Here is a 21696-nt window from a genome sequence, read left to right on the forward strand (position 1 = left end):
AGTTGGGAACAGGGGACCACACAGGCCACATTGGAATGGAAGGGCAGGGGTTGATGTGGTTTCCCCCATCCATAAGAGTGGGAGGGGGGGCAGCATTGGGGGAGAGAGAACCACCTTTTTTAAACTAATGTTAAATTTATTGAACTGTGAAAGATAAGTGCTAAATGTTAAATATCCGCTTTTTTTCTCTGATAATGTTTGTAACCAATCCAAGTGTGCATGCGTAAATCCATTAGAGAGGAGGGGATAGCTGTCCACTGAATGCTCAACATTTCCCTTATCTAGGGTGTAGCCACCATAATTTCCCAGCCTCCTAAACTGTTATATATGACCCATAAATTACCTAAAACTCAATTTTCTGTAGCCACTTACAACTGTTGTCGGTTTCTAAAGGCATCCAGCTGCATCTTGCATGTTCTCTATGTATACGTTAAAAAAACAAAGCCTGTAGGAAACAGTTAAGCAAATGCCATTGTGATCTGATGATTGAACACATCATCCCATAATGACTGACTTCTTTTGTTTGTTTCAGGTAAAGCTTGCCATCTCCTAATCATGCAGTCTCCTGACTACAGGGGAGGATCACGCCTCTTCCTCCAACCTCAGAATGGCAGCAGCATGCGATCACCGGGCTACGTGCCTGGCAGAATTGTTCCCTTACGTCCACCGCCTCCTCCAAAGACTCAAGCCACAGCCAAATTTAATTCCTCTGGGCCTGAAGGACATTCAACATTTGGGTTTATAGGAAATGGACAAAACGATCACGCACAAGTTCTTCGCAGGAGAAGGCACAAAAACACGTTAATATGCTTTGCTATTTCCAGTCTGACTTTTTTTATTATCCTTGCTATTGTTTTAGGAATCTCATCTAAATATTCCCCGGATGGTAAGTGTGCCATTCACACTCCTGCACATAGCGTGAAACTGCAAGTACTGTCACACAAACTACTAGTCCCATTTTTGTGTCTATGAAATGATTATTCTGATGACTTGTATCTCAGAAGGAACCTCAATAGTGGTCCATCTGTAGTGGCTTTCAGGTCCTGTGTATGGCCTTCCCTCTGTAACCCAGCGATCATTAGTTTATTACCTTGATAGCCGATGTGTGTCCTCTGCGCATGTTCAGCTGAATCGTATTATGGCGCACAGACCCATCGGGTCCGTGAGCGGCAATACATGTTGCCGGCCAATCAGAGGCCAGCAGCTGATGTCGTCGTGCACGTGACAGAGGGTGCATGGCAGTGGCGCTTGCACGATGAAGTCGGCTTCCAGCTTCAGAAGGGGATGCTGAGCGGCAGGAAGGTGAGGGTTTTTTTTTTTTTGGGGTGAGTCCAGGGGCCATACTATTACAATGATGATTATGGGCAATACACTATACTATATGGAGAATTATGGGGTGTGCACTATACTATATGGTGGATCATGGGGGGGGGTTACAATATACTCATCATATATATATATTTTTTTCTTCTATACATTCAGCAGCGGCAGAACGGGGGATTTTTTTTTTTTTTTTGTTTAAGCCACCACCACGACATGTAGACTCCTTTGGCAGGGCCCTACTTTTACACTGATCTATTAAAAAGGTGTTAAAATATCCAATACTCTTGCCATCACATTATGGCCAGGCCACATATCACCACCACATAGTGACCAAACACTACAATGCATTCAAAAAAATACAACACTAATTATCAGAAGTGCCATTATACACAGGAGCTCTGTATATAGTGTACAGGTAACAAACTGACTCACCAGTGACATCTCTAGTTGAAGCTATTCATCTTTGCTTTTCTTCTTCATCTATCACAGACCGCCATCACTACTTCCAGCCAGATAACTTATTTTCTGCAGAGATGATATCTAGAACACATTCCAGCACCTTCTTCCTCATCTATTTGAGGCACGGACTCACTGGCTCATGGCAGTGACATCATACGCTGGCAACATGTGCACCAACGTCGGATAGCGGCTGTTAAATGTTTCCACCGGCTTCCTGTACAGTAATATATTTGAACTGAACTGGACGAATCCTGCCCCTGGGGCTGGGGGAGAAGAAGCAAAAGAGGGAGCCCAGGCATTAATGCCCTGATGATGACCCTGCAAAGAGTGTCTGTGCAAAAATCAGCAGCATAACTTTCCAAACCTATCCCCTCGGCATCAAAGATGGCATTAGTGTACAGTCATTTGGTGTCCACGGGTAACATTGCGACTGGCCCCTTAGGCTTTGTAACATAGTGTGGGAAAAAAAGTATTTAGTCAGCCACCAATTGTGCAAGTTCTCCCACTTAGAAAGATGAGAGCTCTGTAATTGACATCATAGGCAGACCACAACTATGAGAGTCAAAATGAGAAAACAAATTCAGAAAACCACCTTGGCTGATTTGGCAAGATTTATTTTGCAAATTATGGTGGAAAATAAGTATTTGATAATTAAGAAAAGTTCATCTCAATATTTTGTTATACAGCTCTGGCAAAAATTAAGAGACCACTGCAAAAGTTTCAGTTTGTCTGTTTTTTTTCTCCTTTTTTATAGGTATATTTTTGAGTAAAATGTAAATTGTTCTTTTATTCTATAAACTACTGACAACATGTCTCCGAAGATCCAAGCAATACATTTTGTATTTATTTTCTGAAAATGAGAAATGGTCAAAATAACAAAAAAAAAATGCACCTCAAATAATGCAAAAAACAAACAAACAAAAAACAAGTTATAATCATTTAGAGACAACAATACTAATGTTTTAACTCAGGAAGAGTTCAGAAATCAATATTTTGTAGAATAACCATGATTTTTACTCACAGCTTTCGTGCGTCTTGGCATGCTTTCCACCAGTCTTTCACACTGCTTTTGGGTGACCTTATGCCACTCCAGGTACAAAAATGTAAGCAGTTCTTCTTTGTTTGATTTCTTGTGACTATCCATCTTCCTCTTGATCACATTCCAGAGGTTTTCAATGGGGTTCAGGTCTGGAGATTGGTCTGGCCATGACATGGATTCTATGTGGTGGTACTTCATCCACACCTTGATTGACCTAGCTGTGTGGCATGGCGCATTGTCCTGCTGGAAAAACCAGTCCTCAGAGTTTGGGAACATTGCCTGAACAGAAGGAATCAACTGTTTTTTCCAGGATAACCTTGTATACGGCTTGATTCATACGTCCTTCGCAAACTTCAGCCTAGTTTTCCTTTACTTCTCATTGATGAAAGGCTTTTTTCTAGCTTTACATGACTTGAGTCCTGCCTCTAGGAGCCTGTTACGAACAGTTCTTGCCGTGCACTTCACCCCAGCTGCCATTTGCCATTCCTTTTGTAGGTCACTTGATGTCATCTTGCGGTTGCTAAGTGACATTTGAATAAGATGACGGTCATCCCGGTCAATGGAGAGTCTTTTTTGCCTTCTGCCAGTCTGTAGCTTTGTTGTCCCCAGTGTCTGCTGCTTGACCTTGTTGTAATGGAAGCCGTCTTAGAAATTTTAAGGATGGAGGCAACATAACGCTCACTGTGTCCCTCTGTTAGTAAAGCCAGAATTGAGCCCTTCTTTTCCTCACTCAAGACTTTTTTCTTTTCAACTCCTTTGGCATAGTTAAAAGTTATTTTTTCCTTCCTATTTCTTTTGGGATATTACTAGCACTTGTTTTGCCATCCAACTTGTAATATTTCAAGAGGATTGTGAACACCACAGCAGTGTTTTTTATACTTTCCTTCGTTAAATAAGATTTGGTTCAGGTGATCACCTAATCAGAAGCACATTAAGTAGAATGAGGTGTACTCTGGTTGGAATTCTACTGACACTGGAATGGAATGACTGTCAGACATGTAGAGAAGCTGATTTTTATAAAACTGTGCAGTGGTCTCTTAATCTTTGCCAGAGCTGTATATTCCTTTGTTGGCATTGACATTGGTCAAATGTTTTCTGTAAGTCTTCACAAGGTTGGCACACACTGTTGGTGGTATGTTGGCCCATTCCTCCATGCAGATCTCCTCTAGAGCAGTGATGTTTTGGGCCTGTCACTGGGCAACACGGACAAAGGTTTTCTATGGAGTTGAGTTGGAGACTGGCTAGGCCACTCCAGGACTTTCATATGTTTCTTATAAAGCCACTCCTTCGTTACCCTGGCGGTGTTCTTGGGATCATTATCATGCTGAAAGGCCCATCCATGTTTCATCTTCAATGCCCTTGCTGATGGAAGGAGGTTTGCACTCAGAATGAATGGGGCCATGTATAGTGAGATTTTGTCATGTACACGGATTAGTCGTCCTGTTCCCTTTGCAGAGAAACCGCCACAAAGCATGAGGTTGCCATCCCCATGCTTCACAGTAGGTATGGTGTTTTGTGGATGCAACTCGGCATTCTGTCTCCTCCAAACACGACGGGTTTTGTTTCTCCCAAACAGTTCTACTTTGGTTTCATCAGACCCAATACTCTTCTGGATAATCCAAATGCCTTCTAGCAAACTTCAGACGGGCCCGGACATGTACTGGCTTAAGCAGGGGGATATGTCTGGCAGGTGCCATTACTACAGGGAATGAGTGGAGGAGAGAGGAGCCTCTTTAAAGAAGAAGTTACAGGTCTGTGGGAGCCAGAAATTTTGCATGTTTTCGGGTGACCAAATACTTATTTTCCACCATAATTTGCAAAATAAATCTTGCCAAATCAGACAAGGTGACTTTCTGGATTTGTTTTCTCATTTTGACTCTTAGCTATGTTCTACCTATGATGTCAATTACAGGTCTCATCTTTTAAGTGGGAGAACATGCACAATTGGTGGCTGACTAAATACTTTTTTTTTCCCCACAGTATTTATCCATTCATGAAAAACACTGATGGTTAGCTAGTGCCCACATGGATTTTGTAAGACTATGCTAACAGAAAGTATAACTTTTTTTTTGCAATGGGAACTTTTTTACATCCCCCCCCCCCCTCAATCAAAAGGCTGTAAATTGCATTTCAGGATAAACAAACTCTTCCGAAACCTTGTCAGGAAGTACTTGAGGAAAAGAAAAGCTCCTCCTAACCAGGAGTTCCTTTTTGACAATTCATGGGTTTTTGAGCTCCTGGGGATAAAAACACTCCGTGTGTCCATAGCCCAACTGTGCATAAGACCAGGTCCCTGTGTGTAAGACAACTCTTGGCTTAATGATAAGGACTGCCAGCGTGCTGTTTTACAGCCAATTTTGGAAACTATTTAATTAAAGCCACGCCAGAGGTGTGTTCTCCATGATTCATGCTCCTACATTCGCGCTTGTGTAATTAGATCATCCAGATGGTTTCACTGCACATTTCGTTTTTTGCAAGCCTTGTACTTTAAAATTTTACAGGGATATTGGTTTACAGTAGGGAAGCCCGCTAATAATTAATTCCACATTGGGCTTCTGTGTGTGCAGATTCACCCTTTCTGTCCCAGAATGATAGTGTTTTTTGCCTTCCGCACCGCCTAAAGGGAGTCTCTTTTAAACTGGTAATGTTTGTATGTTCTTGCTTATTTATTTATTTTTTTTGACTTGCAGAAAATTGTCCTGATCAGAACTACTTTCTCAGTAACTGGAATCCTGGCCATGACCCAAATAAAAAAGTTGTAATAAGGAAAGGCGACCTTTTGCGTTTGCAGTCTGACGCTACCGTGCACTCGATAACCATACAGGACGGAGGTCTGTACAATATTACTTGTCTGCGTCATTCTTGATTGTGAATTGCATACTTATGTAGTCAGACTTTTATGCTGGAGTCACACTAAACGTGTTAAAAAAAAAAAAAAAAAAAATCTGTCAGATTTTTCACTGCTGAGTCACAAGTATCGAGAGTGTCATGCGAGTACAATCCAATTTTTCACACCTAGCATACGATTTACATCCGAATGCAGTATGTCTGCTATCTGACTGCAATTTCATGTAAAAGCCGGCAATTCATCTGCCGCGTACAGTCAAATCAGTAAATCAGTGTGACAGGTTAGGATAGAATAGATATATAGATGTCAGTGACACACGTGTGTGCCTATATCTATCTCTCGTAGAAGAAAAGCCAGCAATTCAGGAGCCACGTACTGTAGAGTCGCAGCAGGAGCCGATAGAATAGATTACATACAGTAAATACACATAGAATAGATTGTATATGTCACTGACATCTATATAACTATTAGTTCTTGCAGCTTGCTATACGTGTATTTAATTAATAAAAGATAATTTTTCTGCAAAAAAAAAAAAAAAATGGCTTCGAGCCTAATTTTCTTACCCAGCAGAGGGAAAGCAGATGTCTGGACGCAGATGTTTAGAGCCTAGGAAGGGGGTAATACCCATGGAGCTTCCCAGGCTATTAAGATCGTCTGACAGCTGTATAATTAGCCTTTACTGCCTATTTAAAATGGGGGACCCTAAATAAAAAAAAAAAAATAATAAAAAAAAAAAATTGAAGGGTCACCATATAATTAATAACCAGCAAAGGCTATGCAGACAGCCTGTGGGCTGATATTAATAGCCTAGGAAGGGGCCATCAGCTCTCAGCCGCCCCCAGAAAAGGGTCATCTCTAAGGTGTTCCAATTCTGGAACTTAGCGTCGCTCTTCGCTTGTTCTGTATCGGTGGCAAGTGGGGTGATAGATAGTTGAGGGGGAGGGGTGTGTGTTGATGTCAACTTTGTACTGTCAAGTGACATCAAGCCCCGAGGTCAGTAATGGAGAGATGTCAATATGACGCCCCCATTACTAACCCCATAGTCATAGTGTATTAAAACACATGCACCCAGAAAAAGTCCTTTAATTGAAAGAATGACAAACTCCTTTTAATAAATCTTAAACTATACTTATGAGCATGCCCATTCCACCATCACCATTGTCTTCTTCATAACAGTTGGGGAAAAAAAAAACAATATTCGTCCTCTTTCCGCAGAGAAGATAATCCATTTGTCCCACAACTGGTCTGGCTCAGCTACCTCTAGATGGCAGGTTGTATGATGCGACCATACAGCCTGTCATCCAGCAGAGACACTGAGCAGCATGTGCTCAGTGTCTCCTTGTAAACTCCTATTACCTGTCTGACGGCACAGAGATCGTGAGAGGTCTCCTGCTCGCTGTGCTGTCATCTGTATTACCTATCCTGTTTATATACTGTATGTAATCCATCTATTCTATGCTGTCGGCTCCTTCTGTGATTTTACAGTAAGTGGCTGCTGAATTGCCAGCTTTTCTTCTATCTATTTAATGTGTGTGTATATATACAGTATATATGTGTGTGTGTCGCTGACGTCTATATATCCTATGTATATAGCTATTCTATTCTAACCTGTCATTCTTATTTCACTGTATGTGGCCGATGAATTGCCGGCTTTTCAAAGGACATCGGTGCTTAAAAATTGGACAGCATGGTCCGAGTGCTGTGCGATTATTTTTACTTTTTTTTTGCACCCATAGGCTTGCATTGGCGAGTCTGTCACAATCGCAGCAAGCTGCGATTTTACATGCACGTTGAAAATGCTTGAGAAAAAATGCTTATGTGAGCTGCCCCACAGACTAACACTGGGCCGAGTGCTATGCAATGTTTTCATAGCATTTGGCCGTATTCTACGGTAGTGTTTCTCTAGTCTTGGGCAGATATTTTCTAATTTGATGTTTGTTATCGAAAAAGATTAACTGTCTTCAAGCTAGATCCGGTGGTCTTGTCTGTGTGAGTATCCTGAATCTTCTACCTTTAAATCTATGGTACCACTTGCCCTTTAATGAGGATGTTTCAACTTTCCTGACATGTCTGTTTTTATAGTGTGTTCCTACATAAAATTACAATGCTGCAACAATGAACCCTGTATTGCGCCATTTTGCTATTCCTCCTGGAAATTTAACATGTCTGTCAATTTATTCATAACACTTCCCTTGTCACAGAAGTTTGACTCCACAAGCTGACTGTGACTAGTCATGGATTAATCAGTGTGTGTGTGGATGGACATGCCCAGCTGATAAGTGCAATTTAAACTCCCAGTTGTCATGACTTTTTTTTTTTTTTTTTTCTGCCACCCATTTCCAGGAACAACAGAAAACTAAAAATTTTGGTTTACTCTGACTGTGGACTTGTGAATCCCCAAATTTCGCACAGCTCGCACTGTTGGGATTCTTCAGTGCTGGCTGGGAAACTGATATGCATACTTCCAGCCACATTCCAACTAGATGTGCACGGTCTTGTTAGGCCCCTTTCACACATCAGTTTTTTGCCATCAGTCGCAATCCGTCGAATTTTGAAAAAAAAAAACTGATCCGTCGCAGATTGTGAAAAACTGATGCGACGGATCTGTTTTTTTTCGTTGGATCTGACTAGCTTATCCAGCTAATTGGATCCTAAAAAAATCAGAGCATGCTCAGTTTAAAAAAAACTGAATCCGTAGCTGTCCGATTTTTCGACATACACAAAAAACGTTACTATGTCCGTTGTCTCCAGCTGTCAAACAATTTTTGATGGATCCGGTGAATGACAGATGAAACGTGAGGCCATCCATCGCTAATACAAGTCTATGAGGAAAAAATAGATCCTCCGGCATCAGTCGCCGGATCCATTTTTTAAAAATTCGACGGATTGCAATTGATGGCAAAAAAATGATGTGTGAGAGGGGCCTTAGGCTATTGTATTAAGCGAGACTGCACATGACTAGTTAGATTGTAGCTGTGAGCATGCAAATCGCATACTTTTTCTCACATGACCACATGGTCTCGCTACTGTCACAGTAGAATCCTAACCATTCGCACTATGCATGATGTGAGGATTCACAAGTCTGCTGTCATAGTGACTGCAGACTTTTGTGCCCAAACTGGACAACCCCTTTAAACTTAGGTGTCATGACAGGGATTTAACTCTTCATCACATTTTACACAGGTCACAAGTATTTCCTGTTTTTTTAGGCAAACTAGTCTTTGAAGATGATGCAAATGGTTCAAAAAATATCACTCTGAGGACTCGTTTTATCCTTATAAAGGATGGTGGAACGCTTCATATTGGAGCAGAGAAATGCAGCTACAAATCCAAAGCCAACGTTATCCTATATGGCCGATCAGATGACGAGGAAGGCAGCGTGCCGGTATTTGGGAAGAAGTTCATTGGGGTGTCACCTGGTGGAACACTGGAATTACATGGATCTCAGAAGTTATCTTGGACTCTTTTGACAAAATCTCTTACGCCATCCGGACTCCCAGCAGGACCACACAACTTTGAGCAGGTTTTTTCTAGAGGTCTGAACGTGAGAGTTGTGGACCAAGAAACAGCTCAAGTGTTAGTGACGGAAAGATTTGACACCTTCATAAATGAAACTGAAAGCAAGAGGCTACAGGATGTCCTCAGTAGTCTACCACCGGGTCGGATTGTTGCCATGGCGGTGGGTGACTCTGCAGACAAAAAGCTGCTTCCGGAAACTCGCCTAACTATTCAGCGTCTCCTTGGTAGTAATCAAGTAAAAAGCTTGGCATATAGGTAATGGTTTCTTAATGCTACAACCTTTTAGGAAGCTTTATATAATGCAGTGAAATGTGTGTGGGTGTGTGGTGTTTTTTGTTACATGACCATTTCTAGCAGCAACTTGCTTCAATCTTCCAATTGCAAACGTGCACGCTCAGCCTAACTGAGCATGCATGTGTATAAGCGGGCTGGAGGGAATATCTGTCAGCCAAATGACAATTTTGCAAATGCCTAACTAAAGCAATTGGCCATCTTTTTAGGGCTAACTTTAGGAATTCCTAATGGAGCACTTCCACCTGGTATTTTAGCTTGCCAGAAGGCACGGGGAATTGCATCAGGTGTGCTTTTCATTATTATTTCTAAGTGCTTGGTTAGTTTCCACAATGAAAAATAACCCAAGATTAGTCAGATGAAGTATATAATGGCCTTTTATAAATGCATATCGCTGATGCTTGTAATGGCCTTTTCCTTTTTTACAGACAAGCCTGGGCACTGGTGAGCGTTGTTAGTGGGAGTAACACCTCGTGCAGTGAAAGTACTAGAGACTATGAGAACCATAATACTCGAGGAAAAGCGGAAGCTGTGAAAGTTTTCACCACGTTGGATGGGCAGAGATTTGCTGTGAAGGCATACAGTGAATGGAAAGATGGTAAGTATTGTCCTATACGGCCCTCTCCGACACCTTCTTGTACCTCAAATGCTATGCATGCATTGTATTCGCTTGAAAGGGGGTGTTCAGTGGAAACACGTTGTACAGGAGAACTTGTTGATTGGTGGGGTCAAACCGCTTTGACTCGCACCGATTGGCACTTTTTTATCAGCATTAGAATAGTGCGGCAATGCACATGTGCAACCTGCACTCCATTCCTTTTCTATGGCACCGCCAAGGTATGTGCTTGGCTGTTTCTGGCAGCCCTAAAGAATGAAGGAAACGGCGGCCAGTACTCCGCACCATATTATAATGGGTAGAAGAGTTCTGTCCGAGATGATTTGCCTATCTGTGTTAGTCCCAGCGATTAGGCACCCACCAATTCGCAATTTATCACCTATCCTGTGCTGAGCCTCGGAGAGGGCCCTGCTAGAACGTCAATGGGGATAGTGGAAATCCGTGTTATGCCACATGCCACACTGTATGAATTTATAGGGGGAAATTCTGCTGACAGATTGCCCTCTTAAACCATGGTCTCTTCTTCGACTCCATTTGACCAACTGTAAAACTTATTTGAAGCTGCAGAAGATGGTACAAGAGGCACTGACAGGAGCAGGGGAAAAAACTTTAACTGGTATGCTTCCTTCCCTCAGTTCTATGAAAATATTAGACAAAGTTAGAAAATCCCATAAACCTCTCAAAAATATTTTTAATATGGTCCTAGCCCATTTCAAGGGCACGTGGGCCTTTAATATATTTCCATTGAGGATGAGGGGTAACACTAAGATGAGGAGTGGTTGTTCATAGCTGACTCTCAATAAATTCAGGACTCTGCAAGCCTTTAAATACAGAGAATCATGATTCCCAAAAATGTGAAAAGGCAATGGAAAAATCCATAAAGAATATTAAAATAGGTGCAAATAGAATAATGACATGGAGGCAAACAAAGGCGCAAAGGCAATGATGAATCTGCCTTAGGCTACGTTCACATGTTCAGTATTTGATCAGTCTTTATAAGCCAAACCCAGGAGTGGGTGCTAAATACAGAGGTAGTGACGTGTCTCTATTATACTCTTTCTTTTTCACATGTAGTCCGCATGACACTAGAAAAATGAACATCTGCAATGTCAAAAGGACTTGCGCTGTGCATAGTCAGTGCTTTTGAACTTCTTTTAACCACTCCAGACTTTAAATCTGTTAGGGGGCTAAAAGTGTCTTGACCATTCTTCAGGTGGCTTCCCTTTTTATATACAGTAAAAAAAAAAAACTGCAGAAAATTCTTCAGGAAAAAATACAGCTGGCCTCTAAAGGACCTCCTATGTATATTACCCTAAGGGATCAGATTTCTGCTTGACTGGTCTGTTAGCCATGCTGCTTGCATGGCTGTCTCTCTGATTCTTCCAGACGAGCCCTTTGTTGAAAAACCTGGAAGAAGGATGTGGCCCCTGAGGGGAAATTATGCAGTATTCTTTGTTACGATGACTACTTATTCAGGTCTCCCCTTGACCTTTATTTATTTGAAAGGGCATCTGACAGAACAAAAGGGGGTCCTCACTAGGTACAGACAAAGTAAGTGTCCCTGTGGCTTCCTTAAAGTCAAGAACAAATAATTCAGGTTTCTCGGAAATTATGCCAAGGTAATTTACTCTGCTTCTAGCATAGCGCTAACCGTGAGGTCCTGCAGAGAGGGCCTCTTTAATAAGAAAAGGATCCTGGTTTGGCTCGGTTAATGTCAGAATCCATATAGTCTGTAGTGCTGCATGTAGTTCCACCTTATTCTCTATGGGTTGAAACAGGAGAGCAGCACAGGACATACAGTGGGGGGGAATAAGTATTTGAACCCTTGCTGATTTGGTAAGTTTGCCCAATGACAAAGTCATGAACAGTCTATCATTTTAAGGGTAGGTTAATGTTAAAATTGAGAGATAGAATATCAAAAATAAAATCAAGAAAATCATTGTTTAAATTATATAAATTTATTTTCATTTTCCAGTGACATCAGTATTTGATCCCTCTGGCAAACAAGACTTAATACTTGGTGGCAAAACCCTTGTTGAAAAGCACAGCAGTCAGACGTTTTTTTGTAGTTTATGATGAGATATGCGCACATGTCTGGAGGAATTTTGGTCCACTCCTCTTTGGAGATCATCTCTAAAGCCTTAAGATTTTAAGGCTGTCGCTTGGCAACTCGGAGCTTCAACTCCCTCCATAAGTTTTCTATGGGATTAAGGTCTGGAGACTGGCTAGGCCACTTCATGACATTAATGTGCTTCTTTTTGAGCCATTTCTTTGTTGCCTTGGCTGTATGTTCTGGGTCATTGTCTTGCTGGAAGACCCAGCCACGACCCATATTTAATGTCCTGATGGAGGGAAGGAGATTGTCACTCAGGATTTTACAGTACATGGCTCCATCCATTCTCCCATTGATGCTGTGAAGTAGTCCTGTGCCCTTAGCAGAGAAACACTCCCAAACCATAATGTTTCCACCTCCATGCTTGACAGTGGGGACGGTGTTCTTGGGTCATAGGCAGCATTTCTCTTCCTTCAAACACGGTGAGTTGAGTTAATACCAAAGCCCTCAATTTTTGTCTTATCAGACCACAGCACCTTCTCCCAATCACTCACAGAATCATCCAGGTGTTCATTGGCAAACTTCAGACAGGCCTGCACATATGCCTTCTTCAGCAGGTGGACCTTGCGGGCACTGCAGGATTGTAAACCTTCACGGTGTAATGTGTTAGCATTGTTTTCTTGGTGACTGTGTTGCCAGCTGCCTTGAGATCATTAATAAGTTCCCCCTGTGTAGTTTTAGGCTGATTTCTCACCTTCATGATAAAGGATACCCCACGAGGTGAGATTTTACATGGTGCGCTAGATCGATGTCGATTGACAGTCATTTTATTTTTCTTCCATTTTCTTACTATTGCACCACCAGATGTCTCCTTCTCACCCCAGCGTCTAAATTATGGTTTTGTAGCCCATTCCAGCTTTGTGCAGGTCTATGATCTTGTCCCTGACATCCTTATAAAGCCCTTTGGTCTTGCCCATGTTGAAGAGGTTAGTCTGCCTGATTGAGTCTGTGGACAGGGGTCTTTTATAAAGGTGACTATGTAAGACAGCTGTCTTTAATGCAGGTAATGAGTTGATTATGAGCATCTAACTGGTCTGTAGGAGCCAGAACTCTTAATGGTTGGTAGGGGATCAAATACTTATTTCTCACTGCAAAATGCAAATAAATGTACCGTATATAATTTATACAGTGTGATTTTCTGGATTTTATTTTTGACAAGATGGTGGCCCGATTCTAACGCATCGGGTATTCTAGAATATGTATGTATGTATGTACGTTGTGCTTAGCACAGCCACGCAGTATAGAACGCAGCCCACGCAGTATAGAACGCAGCCCACGCAGTATAGAACACTGCCCACACAGTATATAGCAGTGTGGGCACCATATCCCTGTTAAAAAAAATAAATAAATAAAAAATAAAAAAAAATAGTTATATACTCATCCTCCGGCGTGCGATGCTGCCGCCAGCTTCCGTTCCCAGTGGTGCATTGCGAAATTACCCAGATGACTTAGCGGTCTCTCGAGACCACTAAGTCATCTGGGTAATTTCGCAATGCATCACTGGGAACGGAAGCTGGCGGCAGCATCGGTGGACGTCGGAAGGTGAGAATAGCATTTTTTTTATTTTTTATTATTTTTAACATTATATCTTTTTACTATTGATGCTGCATAGCCAGCATCAATAGAAAAAAGTTGGTCCGGGATGGGGCGACACACTGGCGCTGACTGGAGGAGAGTAGGGAGGGGCCAGTTCGCGGCCGGACTAAGCCTGTCGCTGATTGGTCAGCAATGCGGGATTTCCATTTCAGACAGACAGACGGAAGTACCCCTTAGACGATTATATAGATAGATATTCTATCTCTCAATGTTAAAATTAACTTTCCCTTAAAATTAGACAGTTCATGTCTTTGTCCATGGGCAAACTTACAAAATCAGCAAGGGATCAAATACTTATTTCCTCCACTGTATTTGTGAAGTCCGCAGCAATGTAATGGGGACCACTGTTCCTTCCTGCCGTCCAGAACCTGTTACTGCAAATAATCATCAGAGCCAGCTTCTGGCAACATGGATATAAGCTCTTGCCTATTGGAGGAGGGTCACAGTGGTGGCAAAAAAATCAAGGAACTTCCTCTTAGCACATGCCAATGCCAAAGGCCGCATTATCATGTATGTAATCGCGCAGTAACAAAATATTGGTATGCTGTGGTTCCAATTATCCTCCCGACCTTCTTTTGCACTCAGCCAGTGACATCACACCCAAATGAAAAGTTGCTGTCCACCTGCAATTGTAATGCAGTTTTTTGGTAGTGCCTCCTTAGGAAAAAGTGATTGCTCCCTCTAGTGGACCAGTGTAAAACATTAAAAATTATTTATTTGATTTTACGTCCTATTCTCTTTAATTCATACGGTAATGGTAGAAATCAAGGCTGACAAGCAATGAATAATTGGTTTACCTGCCTCAACAAGATGTCTGTAAATCATCCCTGGATTGTCACACAGTGAGACAATCTTGTTTAGGGATCAGTTGTTCACACTTTGGGTTAATTTTGAAAAGGCGGGGGTTCTTGAATTCTGTCACTTGTAGAAAATAAGCTTCATTGAACATGTACCTAAAGCTTATTCTTGAGATTTGATGGAGACTCTTATGGCTTATTTAGATGTTAGTGGGTTTTCTTGTAGTACAATAAAGGGTTTTTATGTATTTCATAACAATTGCCGATTGTGATCCGATCAATATTGGCCATGTGTCCGCAATTTTGTGGATATGTGAATGGCCCATATATATTATATTATATTATATTATAAATAGATATGAGTGCTATCTGTGAAAGCACTCTTACGCAAAATACAGACCTCTAAATCCTAAATAGAACTTGATGGTAGGTCTAGATAAATGTCTTAGTTCAGGCCTCTGCTCTAATCTCCTTTTTACACCAAGTTGCCAGTATATCTCAGAATTAGAAGATTAATCTGTGCTTTTATTAAAATAAAACACTTGGACACCTTCGAAGAACTGATTTCCCGCCCTGGGATTTAAACTTGGTACTAGCAGCTTTGACTTCCCACCCCCTTGGCTCTAGCTCTTAAATGATATACTTTTGAAGGTAATGTAGATTATAAGCCCGCAAGGGCAGGGTCCTCTTCCCTCTGTACCAGTCTCATTGTTAGTTTTGTTTACTATCAGTGATATTTGTATTTTGATGTAACCCCTTCTCATATACAGCACCATGGAATTAAAGGGACTCTGTCATCCCAAAAATCGTATCTGAGCTAAGCCCACCGGCATCAGGGGCTTATCTACAGCATTCTATAATGCTGTAGATAAGCCCCCGATGTAGCCTGAAAGATAAGAAATAAAGGTTAGATTTATACTCACCCCGGGGCGGTCCCGCTGCGGTCCGGTCTGATGGGCTTCGCGATCCGGGTCCAGCACCTTCTATCCTCATTTGACGTCCTCTTCTTGTCTTCCTGCTCCGGCGCAGACGTAGTTTATCTGCCCTGTTGAGGGCAGAGCAAAGTACTGCAGTGCGCAGGCGCCAGGCCTCTCTGTCCTTTCCCGGCACCTGCGCACTGCAGTACTTTGCTCTGCCCTCAACAGGGCAGACAAAGTTCGCCTGCGCCGGAACCACGGCAAGAAGAGGACGTCATTGAATGAAGATAGGAGGCGCTGGACCCAGATCGCGACACCCATCGGACCAGACCGCAGCGGGACCGCCCCCCCAGGTGAGTATAATCTAACCTGTTTTTCTTATCTTTCAGGATACATCGGGGGCTTATCTACAGCATTACAGCATGCTGTAGATAAGCCCCTGATGCCGGTGGGCTTGGCTCAGATACGATTTTTAGGGTGACAGATTCCCTTTAATGGTGTAGTAGTAATAAATAAAAGGTGTCCTTTTTAACAATTACATCTGCAAGCATGGTCAGTGCAGTCCAGTCCCGTTCAGCCTACCCTTCTTTGACCACCAGTCTGGAGGATGGAGTAATTGAGAAGATTACTGTTTCTTCTCATTGTTGTCAAACTCTAACGTAAACAGGCCCTTTCTTAATTTTGCAACAATTCCAAAGAGTCTTTTCACTGACTGTCATGAAATGCTTGCTTTTTCTACAAGAGTGGAGATTTGAGAATCTACTTCACTTCCATGGTAAGATCAAGATAAAACAAATGTCATGGGTGAGATGGTAAAAAATTGACCACTGTGCACATGGAGACTTTTTGGAGAGTTTTCAGAGCAGAAACTGGGCAGGACCATAATACACTGTAATATGTTTGTGGTCGATTTACTAGTTTATTGGAGTTAACAGGACGCTAAGATTCTATCTTTTTAGTTCTTTTATCTCATGGTATTTTTATCTTCTCAAGGTAAAGCCTTTTCTGGATTTAGTGTTGAAGCTGTTGATGGAATTGTGCTAGAGCTCATGGATGATGTGCACAGTTGGCAGCCAGGCGATGAAGTAGTTGTTGCAAGCACAGACTATTCAATGTATCAAACTGAAGAATTTACCCTCCTTCCTTGTCCAGAATGTAACAAATTTCAGATTAAAGTGAAAGGTAGGTGGTTGATGCTCGTAAAATTGATAACCAGTGTACCTGTCATTTCACCCAACTCCACAATATACGAGTATGCTCCAAAAAAATGCAAACCGTTTTGAAAACCTTTTGATTTATTCAGTATAAAGTATGAGCACCACCACGCATTTGTACATTTAGAGGTATGAAATGCTAAACAGAAATTGAAATGCCACAACAGGTCGATTTCCAGCTGGAAAAGTTGGGGTGCGAACTACATCTGACCCAACTCGTACTGCAATGTTACTTTCAAAGTTTACCCTTATGGTGTTGCTATGCAGTAAACTAACTTTATATACGTTGTTTTCTGTAATTCTGAATGGCCATGGCCAAGGCAGCTATGCAAGACTCAAGAGGACTTCTGGATGAACTATTTATCATTAGGGTACAAATGGTGGTAGTCTATTGCTCTAAAAGATATAGCTACATTATTGGTGACAAATTGTTTCCCTTCCATAATGAAGGCTTGGGGGAGAGGGAAATGGGCGCGTAAAGTTTTTTTACCGTACAGCAGTTTTCATTGAATAATCTTGTCTGCAAATTTATTTTTTCTTGATTTCAGAGAGACCCATGTATTTCCATATGGGAGAAATCACTGAAGGCTTGGACATGCGGGCTGAAGTGGGGGTCCTTACAAGGAACATTGTCATCCAAGGCGAAATGGAGGAGACTTGTTATGGAAACAACCAATGCAAATTCTTCAACTTTGATACCTTTGGAGGGCACATTAAGGTATGTTTAGGTACAGGGTGGTCACTTTGTGCAGAACCTGTAAAAGACTGATCACATTGCATGCACAAAATCCTGTTGGCAGGTCAAAGCAGAGCGTCAGTCAAGCTGCTAGTTGGGTGTGTTTGGGTCCATTTATATTGTAGAATTACCATAAACTAGCATTCATAGGCACACTTGGTACACAATCTTGTAGTCTGAACAGACTGCCGGTGAACTAGCTGAACGCTTGTTCGTCGGGTACAATTGGTGCTGCACAAAATATCATCACTCTTGGCATCGCATCCTCTTGTGTAAGCAGGAATTGTGCTGCCGAGCATAATGACTGCCTATAAGTGACGCTAGTCACTTTCCACGGCCAAGCCGTGAGTCAGATTGGTCAAGGAATCCAAGGTCAGAAGCCAGGAGGGTACATCATAAACAGAAGGAAGAGACAAAAGCGTGGTTGGGTAACATTCCGAGGTCGCTTCAGGAAAAAACGCCAGCTTCTCTTCTGAAGCAGCTTCACCTTGGGGAAAACTCAGCAGTTCCTTTGGCATCTTGCTGGGTGGGTAGAGAATGAGTGCACTTGCACCTATGAGCCATTTCATTCTATATATGCTTATAATATCTGGATTATACAGCCATTCTGACATTGATATCATTTATATTCAAAGTACACCATCCTCATCCTCAAGGTGGACAACCCCTTTAAGAGGCACTATTGTAAATACGGGTCCATAAACTGATTCATGACTGAGTTGGTGAATTTCTGTATTTTTATTGTACCAGCGTCCACTTTTTCTTTCCATGATTACTAACTCTCTGCAATATGTCTACCGGTCTCTCAATCAGTTATGACTTGTTAGCAACTTATATTTTGACTTTTATGGTAATTCAGGAAGAATACAGTTGAATAAATGATTTATCTTGAAGCCAACAAACTCTCCAGAAAATTGTAATCATATCCTCTGTCTCGGTAGATTTTACAGAACTTCACCTCTGTTCATCTGTCCAATGTTGAACTGAAGCATATGGGTCAGCAAGTAATGGGCAGTTACCCTGTCCACTTTCACCTGTGTGGGGACGTCGATGAAGTGGGAGGCCATGATCCGGGGACCTATGTGAAAGGACTATCTATTCACCATAGCTTTTCTAGATGTGTCACCGTCCATGCAACAAATGGCTTGTTGGTATGTATACCTTGTCTAGGAATTTGCTTCTGATATACCCATCTCATTCCTACGCCATCACTGCCCCATTAGTTTGCTTCTATCAAATTATTGAAGTTTGTATTTATCAGCTACTTGCCTAGATCTCATTCTAAAGCTAATGAATAAGAGTCACTAAGGGGACAATGAAGGCGGTATCTTGCCGCTTTTCCTATTCTGAAGGCTAAATCTGCCCCTATTTGTTAATGCTAATTGGATGGATTTCCCTGGCAACATGATGGAAAGTTGCTGACCTCCTTCTAAATTATCCATATTTAGTGTACATTAGATTATCCCAAAAAATGGGTAAAAAGTTCTTTCTGTCAAAAGAACTTTGTGAACCGGGCATAACATCTCAATAAACACTGAATTATTATTTACTCAAGTAATTTATCTTAACCAGCACTTGCCAAGGTATGAAACTATTGCAAAAGCTTTACAAAGATAAACATCAGGCATTCGATTCCCCTGCCAAACCATCCAGTAACTTCTTGGAACATGTGCATACCTGGAAGACAAACATCTTTGCATTCGTAGGGTTATACCTACTCTTGTGATTGGGGCCGTCAGTTTAGGATTTGTCGAGGGGAGAAACAATTAGGTTTTCCTACATCAGATTTTTATAGAAACTAAGAATATATATATATATATATATATATATATATCTCACTCATTGTGCAGACACTTGGACATTATTGAATGTCTGGAGATTTCAGCTCTGAAGCTTAGAGAAATGTGGATACAGCTTTGCCATGGAATACTGGTTGTATAGATTTTGGTCCTAATATCAGTTCAGTATAATGGCCATTCTTTCTATAATCTAATCTGAGTTGCTAAAAAACCCAAAATGCTTTGTCGATTGACAACATAACCGTGGTTTCGTGTCAACCGCATCTAAAAAAAAAAACATTTCGGTATAAGGAATTAAATGCTTTTGTCACCACCAACATAAAAAAGATAAGGATTATGTCCCAGGACCAGGGGCTCCTTCCCTGTCCCTATCTCTAGTGGCACCCTAGCTTGTCCTGTTGCCCAAATTACTTCTGATGAAGACTCTGGGGTCACGTACCTTGCCTTAGCTCCTGAATATGCAGTCTACAGTGTGTACCCCTCCCAGGGATGTAGTAGTGTACCGTAATACATCAACCAGACTAACAAGATAACACAAGCAGGGATAAAGGAAAATGCCAATCCTACAAATATACTCACACAAACCAAGGTATGCACTGAGGAGTGCAATGAGTGCTAGCCAGGGTCTAGATTATATAGGAGATTGGAGTTGCTAACAGTGAGCAGCTGAGAGCCTTAATGCAGGAAAGCTTCTGGGAGCTCTCAACTGGGCAGCTTGACCACTGCACTGCTAAGAAACATGCACCATTTAATATGAAGGTGAAGGACTTCTAATCAGTGCAGGAGTTGGAGAAATCAGTTGCTGCGGTCTTCTGGCTCTTCTGTCAGAAGGAGCCAGAAGACAGATTGATTCTGTGTATATGGCCAACTCTGATCAGTACTAAGCTGGAGATATATATTTTATAGTGCTGATGACTTTTTAGTGTGGTGAAAACAGCTGTTGGACACCCAAAAATGATAGTTTCTGTGTTGGGAGGGAGAGTTGAGAAGCCCCCATATACATCAGATTGGCTGACTGATCAGCCATCTTTTTTTTTTTTTTTTTTTTTTTAATTTTATTTTTTTTTGTGTACGTGAGAACTTTAAGTTGTCTATACACATGCAATAGTAAATGACCATAAACCCATCTGGCTGATGGCCATTTACCCCTTAAGGCCAGGGTGACACAACCGTATATGCCCTCATCTGAGCGAATCAGGCTGATTATGCTAGTAACACTTGGATCAAATTCTGATCAGAGTATGATCTGAGTGTCAGCATAGTGTGGCCCGATTCTCTCGGATGAGGGAATCCTAGTACACTGTGAGGAGAAGTTGAAGAACAACATTTCTCTATCCTCTTCACCATTGTCTGAGGTCGCATAAATCTGAATGCGCAGATGTCATCTGAGTGCAGTCCGATATTTTCTACGCACTGAAACTCGAATGGGTGGGTGACATCCGATTTCATAGTGGGGGAAAAAAAAAATTATATGGCACTTGTCCAATGTGATGTTGTGAGTGAGCCCTAAGACTAAGGTGTGCATGTTTATTGCAAGTGAGAGTGGGGGGAAATCTTTATAAACAAAGGATCCTGCAGCTTGAAACCCCTACATACATGAGACTGTCTGTTGCTCGTGTATTGTTGTTGTGTTTTTTTTTGTTTTTTTTCTCATGGGGAAATTTTTTTTCCATATTGCCATAATCTATTAAAAAAGTTAAATAAAAATCTTTTAATCTTTACATGGGCCACGAGCTATTTTAAATCCATGCAAAGCCTGGTCCGCTGTGACACTTCCTATTGAGGATTGTGGATCCCATGTTATCAGCTATGTATAGAGGTGTCCTACCTCTGATGATAGTGACACTGCTGTAAAGAACTGGAAGTAAAAGTGCAAAATAGCCCCAGTGACCACACTACAATACAGTTTGTGACATGAATAAAGAACAGTGTCAAAATATAAGAAAAACCTGATTTAAACAATTTAATCTTCTGATATTTTCCTGGCACCAGACCATGAAACTGGTAATCGGCCAATTGGACAAGTGGGAGGTGAATGTTGGTTATCAACGCTATAATTGACTGTTTCTTGGATTAGCAGCTGCCATTAATCTACTACCATATTTTGTGCAGATAACAGACACAATTGGCTATGACACACTGGGACATTGTTTCTTTCTGGAGGATGGTATCGAACAAAGGAACACTCTGTTTCACAACCTTGGTCTTGTAACCAAGCCAGGCACTTTATTACCCACAGACCGAAATAATAGTGTGTGCACAGCTATGAGGGATAAAGTGTATGGAAACTACATTCCTAATCCAGCCACGGACTGCATGTAAGTATTTGGCAGTGAACCCATCTATTTTCATGTCAACTTGTAACACTTTGGAATTCGAGGAAATACTTAAAAGATGGATTTGGTACCATACAGTAATGCTCGAAACCT

At 41.6% G+C, this 21696-nt stretch overlaps 1 protein-coding gene across 1 annotated transcript in view; it reads left to right on the forward strand.

Annotated features, from left to right (window-relative positions):
• The window catches only part of CEMIP2 (cell migration inducing hyaluronidase 2), a 142917-nt gene that overhangs the window by 48525 nt on the left and 72696 nt on the right, over positions 1 to 21696 (forward strand). Inside the window, exons 2-9 of the mRNA XM_077249053.1 lie at positions 533 to 886; positions 5512 to 5652; positions 8879 to 9443; positions 9908 to 10077; positions 16512 to 16700; positions 17281 to 17450; positions 18410 to 18619; positions 21380 to 21585. Coding sequence (XP_077105168.1) covers positions 556 to 886; positions 5512 to 5652; positions 8879 to 9443; positions 9908 to 10077; positions 16512 to 16700; positions 17281 to 17450; positions 18410 to 18619; positions 21380 to 21585 — 1982 coding nt within the window. The 5' untranslated portion in view covers positions 533 to 555. The remainder of the gene's footprint in view (positions 1 to 532; positions 887 to 5511; positions 5653 to 8878; positions 9444 to 9907; positions 10078 to 16511; positions 16701 to 17280; positions 17451 to 18409; positions 18620 to 21379; positions 21586 to 21696) is intronic.

The sequence above is a fragment of the Ranitomeya variabilis genome, chromosome 1, assembly GCF_051348905.1.
Source record: "Ranitomeya variabilis isolate aRanVar5 chromosome 1, aRanVar5.hap1, whole genome shotgun sequence".
Lineage (NCBI taxonomy): Eukaryota > Metazoa > Chordata > Amphibia > Anura > Dendrobatidae > Ranitomeya > Ranitomeya variabilis.